General features: G+C 40.8%; 2 protein-coding genes across 5 annotated transcripts in view; one reads left to right on the forward strand and one right to left on the reverse strand.

The window, feature by feature from the left end:
* The window catches only part of ESRRG (estrogen related receptor gamma), a 768,405-nt gene that overhangs the window by 232,900 nt on the left and 516,341 nt on the right, over positions 1–19,164 (forward strand). The gene's annotated exons all lie outside the window — the stretch shown is intronic.
* On the reverse strand, positions 13,234–16,219 carry LOC142492249 (uncharacterized). The gene is made up of 3 exons (XM_075594920.1): positions 16,064–16,219; positions 14,595–14,672; positions 13,234–14,231 (listed from the first exon to the last, which is right to left on the reverse strand). Exons 2-3 carry the CDS (start codon positions 14,641–14,643, stop codon positions 13,234–13,236), a joined length of 1,047 nt encoding a protein of 348 aa, XP_075451035.1. The 5' UTR covers positions 14,644–14,672; positions 16,064–16,219.

Genomic DNA, 19,164 nt, shown 5'->3' on the forward strand with positions numbered 1-19,164 from the left:
ATTATTTAGTGGATATATATATCCACTAAATAATTTGTTAAATTTGGATGTGCATTGGGGCTTCTTTGCTTAAGTACACAATTAACTGAAATCTTACCACAGAAAACGTATCACTAATCACTACCCTAAATGATCAGATTTTATGAAATTGTATTAACCGCACATTAGAGTATATTTCATATCCTACTTTGTACAGCGCTATCAGATAAATCACAGCGCTGTCAAATGACGTGTCAGAATCTCTACTATCTGAACACATGGCTCACTACTGACAAATGAGATCCACAGCAATCAAACCTAACCTTTTATTTTCTTAGAAGTGATGAGGGATAACTTGCCTTCATGTGAAGGCAGATGACTATTGGCATCTAGAAAATCTCTGCTGACCTGCTATATGGTGTTGAGATGGCTGCTACTGTAGCTTTTTATAGCCCTAAGTCTTCCATTCTGCATATTTGAATCACCATTGTTTGGTTTCCGTTCCTAATAGAGATTCCTGAGCTCATTCTGATAAGTAAAGCCAAGTTTACTTTGTTAGAGCTCAGCTGTTCCCAGCAGTATAAAGATAACAGGAAAAATGAGCACATTTAAGAGCAAAGAAACAGCTTTCTGTCTCTACTGGCAGGCAAATGGTCTTTTTAATGGCTTTATTTGATATTTAAAGATTAGATAAAAATATGCCTTGGATATTGATGGGGTTTGTGTCTTTCAAAAGGGATCATAGATTATTAATAATGGGAATTGAATAGAAACATGTAACATACAAACATACATCTCTAGAAAGCACGACTCCGTTTAGCTGCAGTTATAAATAAAGAGAACATTTCTACAAGCCATACACCAAATATTTTTCTTTTCAGATGATATGAGTATTTTTCAAGGCCTTGTAACATCTTCCTGCATCAGCGTTTTTTCAAAGGTTATATTGGTTTTCCCAGACATCTTATATTCCAGCTCATTGGTAATCATGTCATGAGATAAGATAGTAAGGAGGTTAGTCAGAATGAAAACTGTACGGCCTTACACATTTTATTGTTTACATATTTGTTCACACTAAAGCAACTGTAGCAAGCAAGTGTGCGGTCACAATTATTCCTACTTAGTTGGTGTAATACCGAGGTTGCAACCCTGTCGCCAATCGCCACAAGTGGCGAATTGGCCATGAAAGTGTGGCGAATTTGAGTTTGTGTGTGTGTGTAGCGCACTTTCCCCCACCCCCTGGGAGATTTGTAGCTACAGCGTGTGTGGTGCGGTGCAATACCTGTGGCTCACAGGAGACCTGAGCCTCTGCTGCTGGGAACCTGGGGTAAATCTGAGTAATCGTTCGGTAGCGCCACCACCTGTAATGGGATTTTACTGAGTGGAATGACCCAGTTACAGGATAATAAAGAATACACACGTGTAAAACATAACAGTTTTACTATACACCTCATAGAACCAATAATAAGAATAAGATACACACTCACAGACCTAGCAGGGCCATAACCCGTGCCTCCCCAGCACCTGTGTGGGGCTTACCCCAATGTACTGAGGTGTTCCGGGCACCGGACCGTCACAGTATCCCCCAAGAGCCAACCCAACCAAATGTATGAGACAGTGCTGTCCCACTAAAGTGTTGAGTTGGTGCACATGATGCGTTGGTTACCTGCCGGGTATGTCCACACCCGGGCGGGCAGATGAAGATGGGATCCACGGATCCGAAGTGATGAACCGCGAAGCCTCCGCCTCAATGATTGGTGGGTCCCGCAGGTAGTGTACCACCGTATACAATGTCTCTTGGTTGCAGGTGTCTGGTACCAGATCACCTGAGGTCGGGATGCAGCCGCGTCCTGGCTGTGACCCTCACTCTGGACTACAGGGGCAGTGTCCCTATCTATGGGCCTGTCCCTGCAGCAACCACAAGCTGAGGGGAGTCGGGGCCTAGCTGGGGCCTAACAGGGGGTCTCTGGCATATACAACCTACCCTACTGGCGTCCCAGCTCCGAGAGCGGGCCAAATTTATCAATCCCCTGAGCAGGGGAAAAGCATGCGCGATTGGCCGCCTAGCGGCATGTGATCACCAGCCCCGGGGCTGCTGGGAACTGTAGTTCCCCGTGGAGCCCTTCCCCCTCCTGTTCGCCCTGTGCATGCACAACTGCACTGCGCATGCGCAACCATAATCAAGATGGCGACGTCCTGCAAAGGGAGCCGGGTGAGAGTCTCCGGCGACCGATTCGCCTGCCTGACGCTGCCGACACCTGCAAGTTCCCCCCGCTGTAGCGGAGGAGAGCGGGGAACAGGGAAAACCAGGGGACCCAGGCTATATATAGATATAGATATATATCACGCATCATGTTACATTTCTTTTGTACCCTAATTGCATATCTGATTCTAAAATGAATTTCCTATTTAAAGTAATCCTGAAGTAAAACTATTTTGAATGGATCTTCCTACAAAAAGCAGTCTATACAATATTGTATAATACAGTATGTGTATTTAACAGATCATTATGGGCCTATTTGACAACAGCCAGCCAATTTCAATATATTTCTAATACCCTAGCCAAGGGTAAAATTTGGCAGTGAGGAACGCAGGCATAAAAACTAACAGAAAATGTTACTTTTTCATAAAAATGCCTTTTTGCAAGAAAAAAAATACTGCAATATATCTTTGCCCTTTCAGCATTTCTCCTTTTTACAGCACAGGGAACTGTAATGGGGTGGGGGTGTTAATACAGGCAGCCCTTGGTTATCCAACGGAATCCGTTCTGGAAGTAGCGTTGGATAGTGAAACCGTTGTAAAGTGAGTCCCATGTTATTCAGTGGTGGTGAGCGTTGGATAACGCATTCAGGCTTCGGATAACGCATTCCGACATCGAACAACGGCCCACAGGGAGGCATTGTAAAGCGTTGGATATGCCATTCATTGTAACGTGAAACGTTAGATAGTTAGGACTAACTGTATACTCTACTGTACCTTTTCCTCTCGGCACACACCAATATAACTACTCATTGCAGCATTAGGATATGCAGATGGGGTTTGTATGTCCTTGCCAAACCTGCAAACGCAGGAACCTACAGACGATGCGCTCCTGTCCTTACACCACTAATATAACCTCTCTTTTCTGGCACAGGGAAGTGCAGAAGTAACATTTAGGTCCTTACCCAAGTGCGCCGACTGTTTCCTAGGCTCAGTATGAACTCTTGACCTGGGAACTAGGTTGTTGAGTGGGGGGAGGAGCAGGGCTGTTTTAAGACCTTCGTAGGCCCTAGGCACTTTTATTTCTAGAGGCCTGTGTGTCCGATATTTTTACTAATTTTTATGTTAATTTCATCGTTTGCTTGTTTTTTCCGATAGTAGAGATATTTGGCATCGCTACTTTTGTTTCGATATTTAAAGGTGTCGATACTTCGAAGGCATTTTAAATTAAAATTTGCTGTTTTCTCTTATTTCGTGATTTTTTTTTGTTTAGGTATTTTTTCAAGTGAAATATTGTAGGCCCTAAAAGGTTCGTAGGCCCTAGGCACTGTGCCTAGTCGGCCTAATGTATGAAGCAGCCCTGGGTAGGGGGGGCAGGCGTGAGGGTACCAATTTGTCTATCAGGGGTAGGAGACGTCTACAGCCTGTCTGCATGCAGGAGGGAGAGTTTAATAGAGAAAAGGGCCCAGACATACACCTGTCCTGACTCTCCTTGCCTGTTGGCAGCCCTGCCCTCACCCCACCAGTGTGTACCCATCCTCCCAACACATGGAACGGCAATGGAAGTGTTTATTTCCTTGCCACAACAATATACCACCTACTCCCAATGCGGGGAACTGCACCCCTGCGCAATCCAAAAAATCCTGTCACACCTGCACACTCCACGGTCTAAGAGTATTCAACTGCACAATGAGTGTAAATGTCCTTATCATATTAGTGTAATTAATGTTCCTAGCAGAGGGAACAGCAATGGAAAGGTTAATGCTCTTGCCAGTTTGGAATAACACCTCACCTGAGAAAACTGAACTATAAAGTGAGTGTTAATGTCCTTGCCAAACAATATATCACTTCCTTCTTACACATGAAACCGCAAATGGAGTATTTACATCCTTGCTGCTGTATATCAGTATATACCTCATCTTCCAAACAAAAGCAACTGCAAAGGGAGTGTTTATTTCCTTGCCAAATGTGCATTACCTGCCACTCACAGCACAAGGAACTGCATAGGGAATTGTAGTCTTCCTTTTAGCCTGTTCCTGAAAATTGAGATCTCTCATGAGTCTATGCATATAGATCAATAATTCAGCCCTGATGCTAGACAGCTTAGCAAGAAGACATGTTTCAACTAAAAATGTTAAAGATAATCCAAATGATGTTATTAAAAAAAAAAAAATCTCTGAAAACCACAAAATCCCCAAAAAGGTGTTGGAATATGTTTCCGTATCAGCACTGTCACTTTAATGGCCCGGTTTTCACCTTGTCTCAATATAGTTATGTCAAACCATACATTTCTTATAAAACTTATGGATGTGGACACTAGCCTAAGAGAAATACAAATATTTATGGAACTATAGAATATATAAGTCTTTGACAATAACCATAGGTTTAGCAGAGCAAAATGAATAGTGTCAGGAATAGCCCTGACATGTTTTCCTAAGGCTGAGCCCCCGCTGGCGCTGAGCTCGCTATGCGCTTGGCACGCTTACCTTCTGCAATGTGGATCAGCACATCCCCTCTCCCGCTGTGCTTTCTGTGATTTACATAGGGAAGTAGATGAAGAGATACATTCACATCTGTTTTTCAAACCATTTAAAAAAAATAGAAAGGGGTAGCCCCTCTGGATAATAGTTGTATTTTAAAGTAAATGTTTAGTTTCCCAGGGTTTTCTTGTTAGGCCAAATGCACAGGGAGCGTTTACAGTACAGAAGACCTGCGAATGCTCTTACAACATCAATTTAGGGAGAAGGAAAGTATAACGGACACTACTAGAATAAGCACATGTTGCTATGTAAGTCCCGGTACTGCTCCCAGGTACTACATTGGTGCAAGAAATAAAATCAGTTTTGAACAAAGTATCAAATTACCCAGTTTTACAACCAGAACATTTTAATATTGTTTTAATATGGCACCGTTGATGGTGCTTACAAGGGTGTGAAACACTTAAAGTCGGAGCTCTTTAGCCTGCACATTTTTGTGGCAACATGAATAAAAAGCTATTTGATTGCTATCTTGGCTGAAGGCAAAGAAAGCAATGAATATTGTGGCGTTCTAAATTTTAGAGAACTTCTAAGGTTCTAGTTGATGAATGAATCAAGCCGGGGCCCAAAACGTAACTGTCAGTTAAATATCATACGTAGCTGTCAACCTAAATGCCAATGGCACTGGTTTGATTTTTTTTTAAAGTCTATTAGTACACGATCATGAGCAAAGCATCTTGGAATTTCAGCAATCACATGTAACCCTTATTCTAACTGGGTGCACTGGTCTACAAACCAAGGAGGAATAGAGACACATCTAGGCACATGGACTCAGCAATAGAAGCAATTTAATTCAGCAAGAGAAACCAACGTTTCGATGGCTGAATTAAATTGCTTCTTTTTCTAAGTCCATGGGCCTCATGCAGTAAGCGTTGATAAGGGAAATATGGCCATGTTATAGCCAAAATTGGGTTTGAGATTCAGTAAGCGCCGATAAGTGCTTCATATCGCCAGGTTTCGGAGCCGATAATTTGGTTATGGCCAGTCGCCTGCCGATAAGCCTGTTTTCGACACTGATCGCCACTTTTTTAAATCGGCTGGATTCAACAAAAAAAAACAGCTTATCGGGGCTGATCGGCACTACGAAATTGAGATGTTATGGCCGATTTCTCCCGCCAACTAAAGTTGGCAGTTTGGACGGGAGAACGATCGCTAAGGCTGCCGGAACGGCACTTAGAAAAAAAACATCTTCTGTACATCAATGGAAGTCAATGGAGCGGGGACGTATAACAGTATAGTACTGTTTACGTTTCATTGCTCACAATACAAGGGGGATTTGCATTACAGTGTGGGGGCATTCCCTGCATTGTGTCACAGCTGATGTGTCTTATTTGCATAACATTCGACTTTTACATGTTTTCAGCATTTGCGGGTCACATTACTCATCATGTGATGATGTGGCAAGGGAAAATACTATACTACACTCTTAAAGGAGAACCTCACATCATATCACACATTTTACTCAACTCAGCGACAATTATTTACATGATGTTACACATGTCACACATGTCACACATACACAGTATATTCATCTTCCTTTACATTACACAATGCTTGTAATGTGACACGCATCTTTAAACGTTCATGTACATCTGTCTTCTCATGTTTACATATACTTTTGGGTCCTCCCTATTTTCATGACGTCACTTATTGGACGCTCAATCACATTGCATGTTTACATTGTAACCGTTGCATTACAAGCACTTCAACCTAACTTATACACACATGTACAGTAATTCATCATTGGGACACCTTGTAAACTCATTCTATACCAACTATCCTCCTTACACAAATGCATGCATATGCACACGACTATTCATTGTTGCCAACATGTCACAATAACATGGATAATTACACATGTTACACAAAACTTTTCCCACGTCAATCTCAGCCTTTTTGTCTCATTACATGACTGACTCTTGCGTTCACAAGTGTTACATGCATTGCACATGCAACTATTTATTTGCAAGCAATCTTTGTACAAAGCTTCACGTCACATCATTGCCAAATATCATCATTCCCTGCAGAATACACACAACAAATACTTAGAACAACAAGTGCACACAGCTTGCCACAGAAGTACTTTATTATGTTAATGTAACACCTTGCATTTTACTATGTCACCTGACATCATCACATACCTATTTAAAGGACGCACATTACCTGCTCATTCACAGCTACTCATTTCAAAATGTTGAGATTGTTTAGGAGACGGAGGAACATTCTTTTCTATGACATGCTTGATGATGAAGAGAATCATATAGGGCAAGGGAGGGACACACCGAGGGACAGTGACAGTGACGCGGATATGACAGGGACAGGGAGAGGGACAGGCCGAGGGACAGGTAGAGGGACAGGAGATCAGAGGAGAAGACAGAGGAGACAACTTGTGCCTCGTCCGCGTCTGTACAGGGAGAGAACCCTGTTAGATGGGATGAGTGAGGAGGAGATTGTAAGTCGCTATCGTTTGAGTTCAGCAGCAATCTTAGCTCTTTATGAGGAGATAAGGGGGGATTTAGATTTTTTCACAGCCAGAGGTCGTGCAGTCCCTGGGCTTGTTAAAATGCTGTGCTCATTACATTATCTTGCTTCCGCGTCATACCAGACAACTGTGGGCATAGTGGGCGGGGTCTCGCAATCTACATTCTCGCGGGCCTTGACCCAGTTTCTCTATGCACTCAATAGACGCGCTAGGAATTATATTCATTTTCCTACAGAGGCAACAGAGTGGCTGGAAGTCAGGACTGGCTTTTATAATATAGCAGGGATACCATCTGTGCTGGGTGCAATCGATTGCACACATGTTGCTTTGATTGCACCTAGTCAGAGTGAGCATGTGTACCGCAATCGGAAGCACTACCATTCACTCAATGTACAGGTGGTATGTGATGCCACGATGAGGATAATGCATGTGGTACCCAAGTTCCCTGGTTCCAGTCACGATTCCTCTATCCTGAGGAACTCTTCAGTCTTCCATGCGTTCGAAGAGGGACATTTTGAACCTGGTTGGCTGCTGGGTGAGTACATATTTACATGTTCTAACACAAAACACATGTTGATTTAGGAATGTTGGCATTGTACAATTTGATCACTAATGTCAGCTTATGTGTGCTCCATTCATTATAGGTGACTCAGGATACGGAATTAGGCCGTGGCTCTTGACTCCGGTGCTAAACCCTCAAACTGAAGCAGAGGACAGGTACAATGCAGCCCATATATCTACAAGATCTGTTATAGAGAGGACATTTGGCCTACTCAAGACCAGGTTTAGGTGTCTGGACAGAACTGGTGGGGCTCTTCTATACAAGCCTCAAAAAGTGTCTGATATTATCCTTGCCTGTTGCATTTTGCACAATGTTGCACTCAGGCACAATGTACAGTCAGACCTAGCTGAGGCTTTGGTAGACGAGCATCCCACCCATGTAGCTGCTGAAAATGAACAAACAGCCAGTGGTGGCCAGACACGACAGAATCTCATCAATTCATTTTTTTCTTGTAAGTACAAACTCATATGTTCCTAGTACTACTTTTATAGTTTAATTATGTTATATTAACAATAATGTTTCTTTATATAACCTTCTGTTAGGACACAGATGAATATGGGTTGCACACCTTTCTTTTCTCTGCTGTGTGCACAAAGGGATGTGGCACCGGTATGTTATTGTTGCACAGGTTATATAATCCCTCTTCAATTGTACTTTAGTTGTGTGTATGTGAATACAACTTGGGTAACAAAGCAATAATATTTTAGCATTGTGTTATTCCTTATGCTAAGACAAAACACATATTATGCCCATAATCATTCATGCTTCTAGTATGCTTACATACAATGTTATTGGTGCAGTGTAACATGTACATCCATATGATGTGTTCACCAGGCTGATTTACATTTTGAATGTCATGAAATATACATGGTGTTGTACATTTAACACCAAATACACACTTTGCTGTGTTGTTTACGGTACTGAAGATGGCATGTCAATGTTTGCAATTTATATATTGTTCCTTTGCATTATAGGTATATCTCCAGTATGACTGATCATGGTATGTATATTTGCTGACATCTCTCATAAGATGTGGCTACCTCAATCTTCCTATAATTATTGGAACTAAAAACCCAACATATTGGTTTAAACACAAATGTTACATATATGTACTTTCTGTATCATGTATATGCATTTAGCTACTCTTGAGCTTTCATGTGCATTGTATTACAAAATGATTACTCACATTTCATCACATTTTATGTATGTTTCCTTATAATTTCCATTAATGTAATATAGAGGTGGTTGGAGAAAAGGGGATAACTGTACTTATTTGTTTACTTACGGGAGCACATTCATCACTAGCATAGACACACTTTTTAAGACAACTGTTTGTGTCTCTATCAATTGGTGTAGGATCCATGTATAACACCGACAAATGATAACACCAGCTTTATTATGGTAGCTTATATCATCATATTGACTATACTATGTATTTCTAAACGATTAATAAACACAGTAAACTATAGTTAGTTAGGTTAATGAAATATACACAGAAACGTACTTCATAACATGATGGTGATGTCATATTCAGAACATCATGCATTGGAGTGGACCATAACATCTGGCCACTAACATTATTTGCTACAGTCCCAAACCATTTTATCTACATACCCATGTAACAAGAGATTTTAAAAATAAATGGCTACTTGGTTGTAAGTGTCCTTTACATTGGGAGAAGGAGTGGCTCACTGAGTAAAGACACACACTGGCACTGATAGTTTGAAGCAGGGGAGTCTGGTTCAATTCCCGGTGTGGGCTCCTTGTGACCTTGGCCAAGTCACTTTATCTCCCTGTGCCTCATGCGGCAAAAAAACATTTGTACGTTCCACGGGCCAGGGACCTCAGGCTGAAACATGTGTCTGTAAATCGCTGCGTACAACTAGCAGCCCTATACATGAACATGCTCATATTATTATTATTATTGTTACATAGTTTCGACAGTCATACGTTCCATTACATATTAGAATACACAAATGTGTTAGCAGAGTGGGAATGGTTGTTATATATAAAACACACCATGTCATAAAATGTTAGTAGTCATTAAAGAACACTCAATAAAAATTCATGAGGCACTCTTTTGCAACATCATTATGTTAATTAAGTGCTTATGCAATATAGGCATAAGGGTATCACATTTTTAATTGTTTGTTAATAAGCGCTGCAAGCAATATAAAATTAGTTCCATATGTAGTATAGTAGTCGGTGGCTCCTCCTCACAATCATCTCATATAAAGGTAGACTCTTCTGAAATCATACATTGATCCGATTGTATCTTCCCCGACATCTCTGAAATACAGCAAACACATGATGGTCAAAGATGGCACCTTACTAGATATGCATCCGTGACAACGCGTTACGCAGCTCTATATGATTGTGTAGATACACACGTCACTCACTTATATGTTAGAAGTAAAACTGTTCATCAGTATGTAATGTTTCTTTAAATTTGTAGCAGGCATAACTATGTATAAGAAGTGAACGTTGCCTGTATACTGAAAGATGTGCGCGCACATCTTTGTGTGCGCACGCACTTCACGCTTGGCTCCACTAACTGTTAGCGCATGCGCAAAACAAAGCGTACGTTGTGCGTTCAATACATGTTGAAAATACCAGTAAACATAACATCTTTATTTCAAATACAATGAAGACGAAACTACATTCGTTCTAAACGAGTACATCTGTATTCTTTTTAAACAGACGTGTTTGAACAGAAAGCACGGCCGATAACACAATGCGCAAATGCAATACGTGTGACGTCATGTTAAGCCAGCGTGAAACGCACGCTAACACTCCTCCCACTCAATTAACATTCGGCTAACGCCCAGGGTACGCCTACAAACACTGAGCCGCACGCATCACACACTGCAGTTACCGTTACTATAACAAAACATGACAGCCAATAGGCTTTGAGGCGCGCACGTCGCTTGGGGGCGGGACTTACATCACTAATCCTTTTTAAGGACGCCTTGGCCCATGACAAGGGTCCCACGTCATACGTGGTGGACCCGGTTTTCAATGTTGTAGATGTTGCATGATAACAAAACAGGTATGTGTTAGAGTAATGGTAAAATGTTGCTAATATGTTTAAAGGGATAGGAAAGTACGTATATTTATTCCGTCAGCAATGTGTACTACTCTTTCAGGTCCTACTATATTGTATTAGGAAACAATTTGTTTGTGATCGCTACATGTTATGCAGTCTGCAATGTTACGCTGTATCCACGCATTGAAAGTGAAAATGGTGGTTACAAAAAAAAAAAAATTTAAACGCAGAGTCAACGCATAACGATTGTTATATTTACCATTCTTCTAGAATTAACTCTTCGCCTGGCTGCAACTGGTCGCTCCAGAAATGCAAGCCATTTTCATCCACGCTTAACCCAACCGCTGAATCCAGTATGGCACATATCTCCTCCAGGATGCGCTCATAGGAATCGCCACTGCTTTCTTCAAATAATTGGTCGGGAGGTAGGTTCATTTCTTCCGGTTCCCATTCCAATGCAATTTCAGCTGAAAGGCTTGGTACATAATCATAGTACTTTTGTTCTTGTACAATGTGGGTTTCAGGAATGGAGGCTGCAGATATTGCAGCACGTATCGATTCAAACGGATCAGTAGTAGCGGATACATTGCTATTGCCATTAGGAATAAATATGCCTTTCACGACAATATAAGTGCCGTCTTTCAGGATAAATTGTTTTTCCGGGGCAATCTTCCAGAAACCATAGGTGTGTTGTAGCTTATCCTGGTCACGTTCAAAAAAGTCATTACTTGATAAAGTGAATCTTATTGAGGAATTAAAATTCCGTGCATGCTTACGGTCTTGGTAATAAGGATATTTTGCTCGAATGAAATCATCGATTTGGCGTGTGCTTGCTTTCTGTCCGCGACTGTTCAAGATGGCTTCACAGATCATGTACTTATACCCTAAAAGGGGATTAATATTGTTAACGAATTCATCAGCCATGTCTGAGTAGCACAAAAGCTGTGTGCAGGTCTGTGTTATTTGCTCATCAAAATGAATGTGCTGAATGGCTAACAAACTCCTGTTTTTCCTTGTCAAGGTCAACAAAAGTAACTACTTTGACTCCTTATTTCAAACGCCAATTGGATTTGTTTGTCTAATTGGGTTAACAGTTGTGGTTCGTGATATGGGACTGTGGGAGAAACATTTCTCCTTCTTTTATCTCATTTGTGAAAAACATCCCTAGACTGTGAATGCGTTCACATAGTGTTTTTTTGAAAACTAACAAAGACCAGTGTGTGAAAATATTTCTTAGCCAGGCATATCAGTAAAAACACACCTGCAAAAAGAAATGTTTTTTCCCCGCTTACATTTCTGTGTGTATGTGAAAGTCTGGTTAACTCCCTGTCTGCATGAGTTTAAATACGTGTGTATATATATATATATATATATATATATATATATATATATATATATATATATATATATAAATATATCTCTTATAAAAATATATATATATTTATATATAATATTTTATTTTTTTTTATATTGCAGGAGTACACACAACATTGATGGCATTAAGTATACCTTGTATGAAACCTATTTAAATGATGAGAAACATGATTGAATTAAGTAATAAACATTTGTTTAAGCACAATACTGTTAGAGTCTCATACTTAGGATATTTCTCAAACATTAGGCCTGTATTATTAAAATAGTGTTTTCACAAGGAAGCATGAAGTGTATTAGTTTGTGTATACCAGTTTATATAGTACTATATATATATATATATATATATATATATATATATATATATATATATATATATATACACACATATACATATATATATACACACATATACATATATATATACACACATATACATATATATATACACACATATACATATATATATACACACATATACATATATATATACACACATATACATATATATATATACACACTCACACACTCACACTCACACTCACTCAGTGTGTGTGTGTGTGTGTGTGTGTGTGTATATATATATTATTATACATTCTGAGATGTTATAGAAACGAACACACAACTGATTAAAGGACAAAATTACAATGGCCAAGCAAGGCAAAGGTAAGTAATAATTTACACATAATCCTGCTGTACACGTACAAGAAAGATGTTTGCACTTACTTAGGTGTTTTAATAATTGCATGTGACTAATATGCATATGCAATTCTTACATCAATTAACACACCCAAATGCAATGTTTTGCTGCAAAGTCAATGGCAGCTTCTCTAAACTTAGCAACTGGCTCCTGGTGGACCATTACTGAACAGACGATTACAACATAAATATTTATAACACAATTAATTATGAGTGTTAACATTTCCAAAACTTCACGTGTACAAGAACATAGTTGAAAGTTTGGAAACAACACAGTCTTCAGCATACATACAATAGTAATTAGATAATCTGAAGTCAACAAAACAAGGCCAAAGACATATTTTCTGAATTATAACATTTATTTTTTTTGTTCCTTTTGCGAGCGAGTAACAGGCCTGCTTGTTGTCTCTTGAATTTTCCTTTTTCTTTTGCCACCAACTTTAGGCACAACAGAGCCACTTTGAGTGGCCTCTGGCACTTCACGGGCAGGGCTTGTGGCCAGTGACTGTTCACCTACGGGGCTTGTGGCCAGTGACTCACCTACAGGGCTTGTGGCCAGTGACTCACCTACAGGGCTTTTGGGCAGTGATTCACCTATAGGGCTTTTGGGCAGCGATTCACCTACAGGGCTTTTGGGCAGCGATTCACCTACAGGGCTTTTGGGCAGCGACTCACCTACAGGGCTTTTGGGTAGTGACTGTTCACGGACAGGGCTTGTGCCCAGTGACACATGTGAGCAAGTTGGTAGACACTGCACAAGTGATGGTTGGTCTGTTTCATGTGTGTCTTGTTTTGTTTTTGTCGCCTCCTTTGTAGGTGTCTGCTGCTGAATTTGTACAGATGGCAGCGGTAGGATGTCATCAGGAACCTGCACAGCAATGTCTGCTACTTGACCGGTAACATTTGGGCCTGGTGAATGAATATCAGATGAATGTGGTGAAAACTGACCTGCATGAACAGATCCTGGCTGGGAGGTGTTGAATTGTGGTACATTAGTCATTCTCCAGTAATTAGCTTGTGTTTGCTGAACAACTAATGCTTCGAATGAGGTGTTGATTTTTTGCAACTGTTTAGGCACTTCAATGAAGACTCTGTGGAGATGTGCCAATTGTGATACTGTTTCTTCCTGCAGTCCAATCATCCTTTCCAGCACTGTCATCATGTCTGAATGGCGACGATTTTCTGCGTCCACTATTTTTCCCTCTGAAGCTACAATTGCATCGTATGTGGAAGTTGATGGACGATTTGGCGGTACAACAGTTTCTATTGGCACCTCTTCATGGTCACATGATTGTATTTCAGTCTCTTCTGTGGCGTCATCCTCATCATACTCATCATCCTCATCACCATGATGTTCTAAAAAGAAATGTACACATTATTAAATGGCATGTTAATGTATGCTGTGTTACTATGTAATTGTACTGTGTCCTAAGTAACACCTAACATGTTAGCATACGTTTTATAACCTCATTAAAAACTACCTTGACTTACGAATAATGTTTGGACTCAGTATGAAATATGAATGAATGAAAAGTTGCTCTAAACTCAGAAGTCCTACATGATAATTAACATCACTAACACAATACATGTTGCCTTACACTTAATTTTCACTGACACTAAGTAATCCTATTTAAAGAAGATGTGCAAAACAAATAATGCACATGACAACATAACATATAGAAGAGCACATATTATATGGCCAGCAAATGATACACTCACCTTCTAGTAGTGTTGAGCTGGCTGACCCAGGTGAAGACACTTGTTCCATCTCAGGTGACACATGTCCTCCAGGGGCAACTATATATAACAATAACATAAGTTTTACATTTACATGTGTAAATATTGAACAAACACTTATTGTATGTTCTGTATTTATGATTAACTAACAACATCAGTTCCTTAACCGAAAATGTGTGTGAAAGTGAACATAAATAGTTTTAATAACACTGTACATGCCTGTGTACTTAGAATTTTTGAGTTCCCTAACATACAACATACTATGTTTCTGCAGTAATGCGTGAGGATAAATAGATTAAATTTGTATCTAAAAATCATATGTTGTGTAGTGATATCAGTATCATAATGTACATAACTATCATGAGATGACCATTCACAATGGTTATCATGAAGGTGGTCATATTGCAAAAAGTGTTGTTTTTGGTAGAGGATATGTGTGGTACATTAATCGAAGATGTGGCACACCTGAATGTGGCTGTGACTCAACAAGACAACACATGCAGTGTGTGATAATGTGTCTTTCATAGTAGTTCAACTATAGATATGAGTGAACTAATGTGTGACGTACGCTTTGATAAGTAATGAGTTGTTGGGGCATTTAGTAGCTAGAGTTAAGCTTTCAAATGAGTGTGATTAACTTCAGTTGTGCTATTCAGGTTGTAAGAAAGGTATTCCCTTCCCCAAAAAGCCTAATCAGCCACACCTTTCAATGACTTGAAACAGGTGCAAATGGTGTGAACTAAGTTGACCGTGAAATGAGGCTGTAATTAGTGTGTGTGCTGAACCCCACCCCCTCTGTTGAAGTGTATGCTGTGATGAGATATTAATTGCAGCTGCTTTAACACAATGGTAGATGAGCTAAGTAGTCATCTGCAGTGTTTAAGTTATGAAAACAATGACATAACATATGATACGTGTGCCTCATTATGCTGTCTGTATATGACATAAAGCAAAAATGGACCTTTTCATAAGCAACTATAGATGTGTTAGTGCCAGTGATGTTTGTAGGCCGTTACATGCAATTTCTTTGATGCATGCTTAAAATAGGCAGTAATGTCATGTTTGTCGGAGTAAAATCAATAAAATACACAATAATATGATACATATTTCTGTTCTGTACCTGTAGCTACTAATAATTTCTCATGAACATGTGTTACACATGTGTACTACCCTGTTGTTCCCCATCTTCGCCCACCATCAATTGCTTCCACTGCAGCTATGCATTTTGGGAATTCACATGTAAATGAGCACGCAATGGCACGTGCTATATTAGTTACTGCTTTTAGTAGGACTACTACATATATGTCTATTTTGAGATATATATATACAGAATCAGACATATACATATATAGATGCAGGTATGCTTATATTGTGAAGACAGTATAAAAAGCAGTGTAAATATGCAAAATAACTGTAAGCAACGACACGCCTAGTACAGTAATATTTATCACCTGCTGGAAATTGTGACGGATAAATTCCAATGTCACGGTCACCAGCCAAGCCTTCCACGACGACGGTAAGTAATTTTGGCCGAAGCAGCTCCTCCAATGGAGTCAATATGAGACGTTGTGGTGTGGGCCCACCTCCAGTGCCAGTAGCATGCACGCGTTGGTCTTGTATTTTCTTTTTCAATTCGGACCTAATATCATCAAATCTTTTCCGACAATGATACTTGTCCCTGACACTATTCCCACAGGCATTGACACCAATGACTATTGTGTCCCACATTTCTTTTTTGCTTGCTGCACTTGTCCGCCCTTGAAAAACATATAAAAGATATGAGGTAAATTAATAATAATATAAGCACCAGTTTCCTACACTGCTAGCTGTTCCAAGAGATAGCAAACATGCTGTTTTATGTGTAATATGTGCAGCACATGAGCATTCACTACTAAACCTATACATGTAAGCAAGGTTGCATTCATATTGTATGCAGTTCTGGCAAATTGACCGCCTGTGTTTATTTGTCCTTGTAAGGCATGATAAAAAGCTGTGTTTCCACACTAATGAACATAGAAAGATATTGTGTACCCATATTTGCATATGAACAAAACTCAGATGACCTAGGATCACATGTATTTGAATAATAAATGTAAAGTTACACTTACCTACTAAATGTCCATAGAGACTGTCATAGTGCTCCAGAATGCCAGTGACAAGAGCCCTATTTTCCTGGTCATTGAAGCGAGGATTACGTGGCTTCTCCACACGTTTTTTCCGAGCAGGTTTAGGGTCAGAGCTTGGCTGGTGCTGACTGGACTCTCCTTCTTCCAATGGAAGAGCCTCCAAAAGCTGGCCACCAGCAAGCACGCCACCACCAGACACCCCATCAGCAACTGCGCCACCAGCAGCACTCCCAGCACCAGCACTCCCACTCCTAGCACCAGCACTCCCACTCCTAGCACCAGCACTCCCACTCCTAGCACCAGCACTCACACTCCTAGCACCAGCACTCACACTCCTAGCACCAGCACTCCCAGCACCAGCACTCCCACTCACAGCAACAGCACTCCCACTCCCAACAACAGCACTCCCACTCCCAACAACAGCACTCCCACTCCCAGCAACACCACTCGCAGCACCAGCACTCCCACTCCCAACAACAGCACTCCCACTCCCAGCAACACCACTCGCAGCACCAGCACTCCCACTCCCAACAACAGCACTCCCACTCCCAGCAACACCACTCGGTGCACCAGCAACATCACTCCCCTGAACAGAACGTTCACTCCGACGCGTACTCGCACGAGTAGCACTCCCACTCCCACCAGCATCACTCTTCCCACGCTTTGCGGGCATACTTCCAGCACTCACAAAAAACAGACAAGAAATGTACAGGCAATCACACGACCCACTTCCACATATAAAACAAGACAAAGATGTAAACAAAACAACAAAGGACAAAGCTCACCCAATACACAACAAGTCTCTCAGTCAATATGCAAATCTTCAATCGTCCAGCTCTGTGCGTCTCTCTCTCTCACTCCCAACAACACAGAGAATGATTAGCAGTACATGTTGCCTTTAAATATGGCGCGCAATCAAAAACATGCTTGTTTCGCCTGATTCAGCAAGATTTGTGATTGTGCAACCTAACAGCACCCCGCCACGCACGCCGATACACCTGTGTGTGATCGGCTCATCATCGTGAGAGTGGGCGGATTTGTTTTCTGGTTGATTTTGAATGTATTCGGCACTTACTGCATACGGAGAGGGAAAAACGCCAATAACATGACTAATCGATAAGCTTGCCGATTTCACATAATCGTCGCTTACTGCATGAGGCCCCATGTGTCTAGATGTGTCTCTATTCCTCCATGACTTTCTGGGACCGGCAGGATTGTGCCTACATCTATATCGCACTTTGAGACCTCTAGGACGTGTGCCTGCAGGACTCTGCTTTCTGTCTGGTCTACACACCAAACATCATTCCCTTCTAACCCAAGCTAAAAACACCTTTCAAGGAATGAGCAAGCAAGTATTGATATTTAAGTTTTAGATCTATTGTAACTCTGCACTACCATTGAAGCTTCCAGATTTGCTGTCGGCTAGAAAAGGCACTGGCGAATTGCTAGGGATAACCTGGCTTATCTTTTCTGACATTTTTCTGATATCTCTTGATCATTAAGAGCTGGATTAAGTAGGAAAAAAAAACCTGATGCTACAGTTTGTGATTTCTTCTTTTCTCAGATCTTTTTTGTTTGGGGGAGGGTGGATGGAGAAGACGTGTTGATAGCTTGTACTCCAAATGAAAAAAAAAAAAAATTACTGAACAAAATAATGGCTATTTGAGTCCTGTCCGGTCAGCTGACCAGGAATTTTGAACTGATCAAAATGTCAATTCCAGTGTAACTACAGTTGCAGTTCCAGTTAAAAGGTCCAGCATGCTTTTCACTGTTACAAATTGCCTTTATGCTGACATTTTCATTCTGATTGTATATTCCTTCAGTAGTTTTCTGTTTTCATAAATAGTTGATGTAAAATAATATGTGTGGGAACTTGTATGAATGGCTGGTAGTGTGTTGTTACAAGAACTGCTTTGTAACATAACCAATATCACTAGATCAAGGGTGGCCAACTCCAGTCCTCAAGGGTCACCAACAGGTCAGGTTTTAAGGATTGTCCTGCTTCAGCACAGGTGGCTCAGTCATTAACTGAGCTACTGCTTGAGCCAGCTTTTCTGAAGAAGAGTTAGCCTCAAGCTGGAGAGAGGGATAGTGTCAGGGAGATCACTAAATGTCTGGGCGTCTACAATCCATTTTCTGGAATGAAAGGAATAAAAGATAGTATGTACTGTATGGTAGAGGATGGCAGCTGTTTAGTTCTGAGACAGGGTAGATGAGAAGGTTAGTTGATTCCGGGGGTGGTAGTAAGAGAAGGTAGTAAATCGGTTGCAGGGACTTGAGGGACAGTGTGCTAGTTTCCGGAGGAGGGTCAGAAGATAGAGGGATGATTAGGGGACGTTGTGAATAGAGACAGCAGGTCAGTATTTGGGGTTAAGGAAGCATCAGGTTGGTTACAGGGCATGCAGGACAATGTGAAGTCTGCCAGT

The sequence above is a fragment of the Ascaphus truei genome, chromosome 4 (genome assembly GCF_040206685.1).
Source record: "Ascaphus truei isolate aAscTru1 chromosome 4, aAscTru1.hap1, whole genome shotgun sequence".
Classification (NCBI taxonomy): Eukaryota; Metazoa; Chordata; class Amphibia; order Anura; family Ascaphidae; genus Ascaphus; species Ascaphus truei.

Bases quoted from the DNA above. Each gene is read 5' to 3' on its own strand.
- LOC142492249 (XM_075594920.1), bottom strand. From the start codon at position 14,643: ATGGAACAAGTGTCTTCACCTGGGTCAGCCAGCTCAACACTACTAGAA. The intron at 14,232-14,594 runs GTGAGTGTATCA...ATTTCTTTTTAG, and splicing joins CAGCTCAACACTACTAGAAG to AACATCATGGTGATGAGGAT.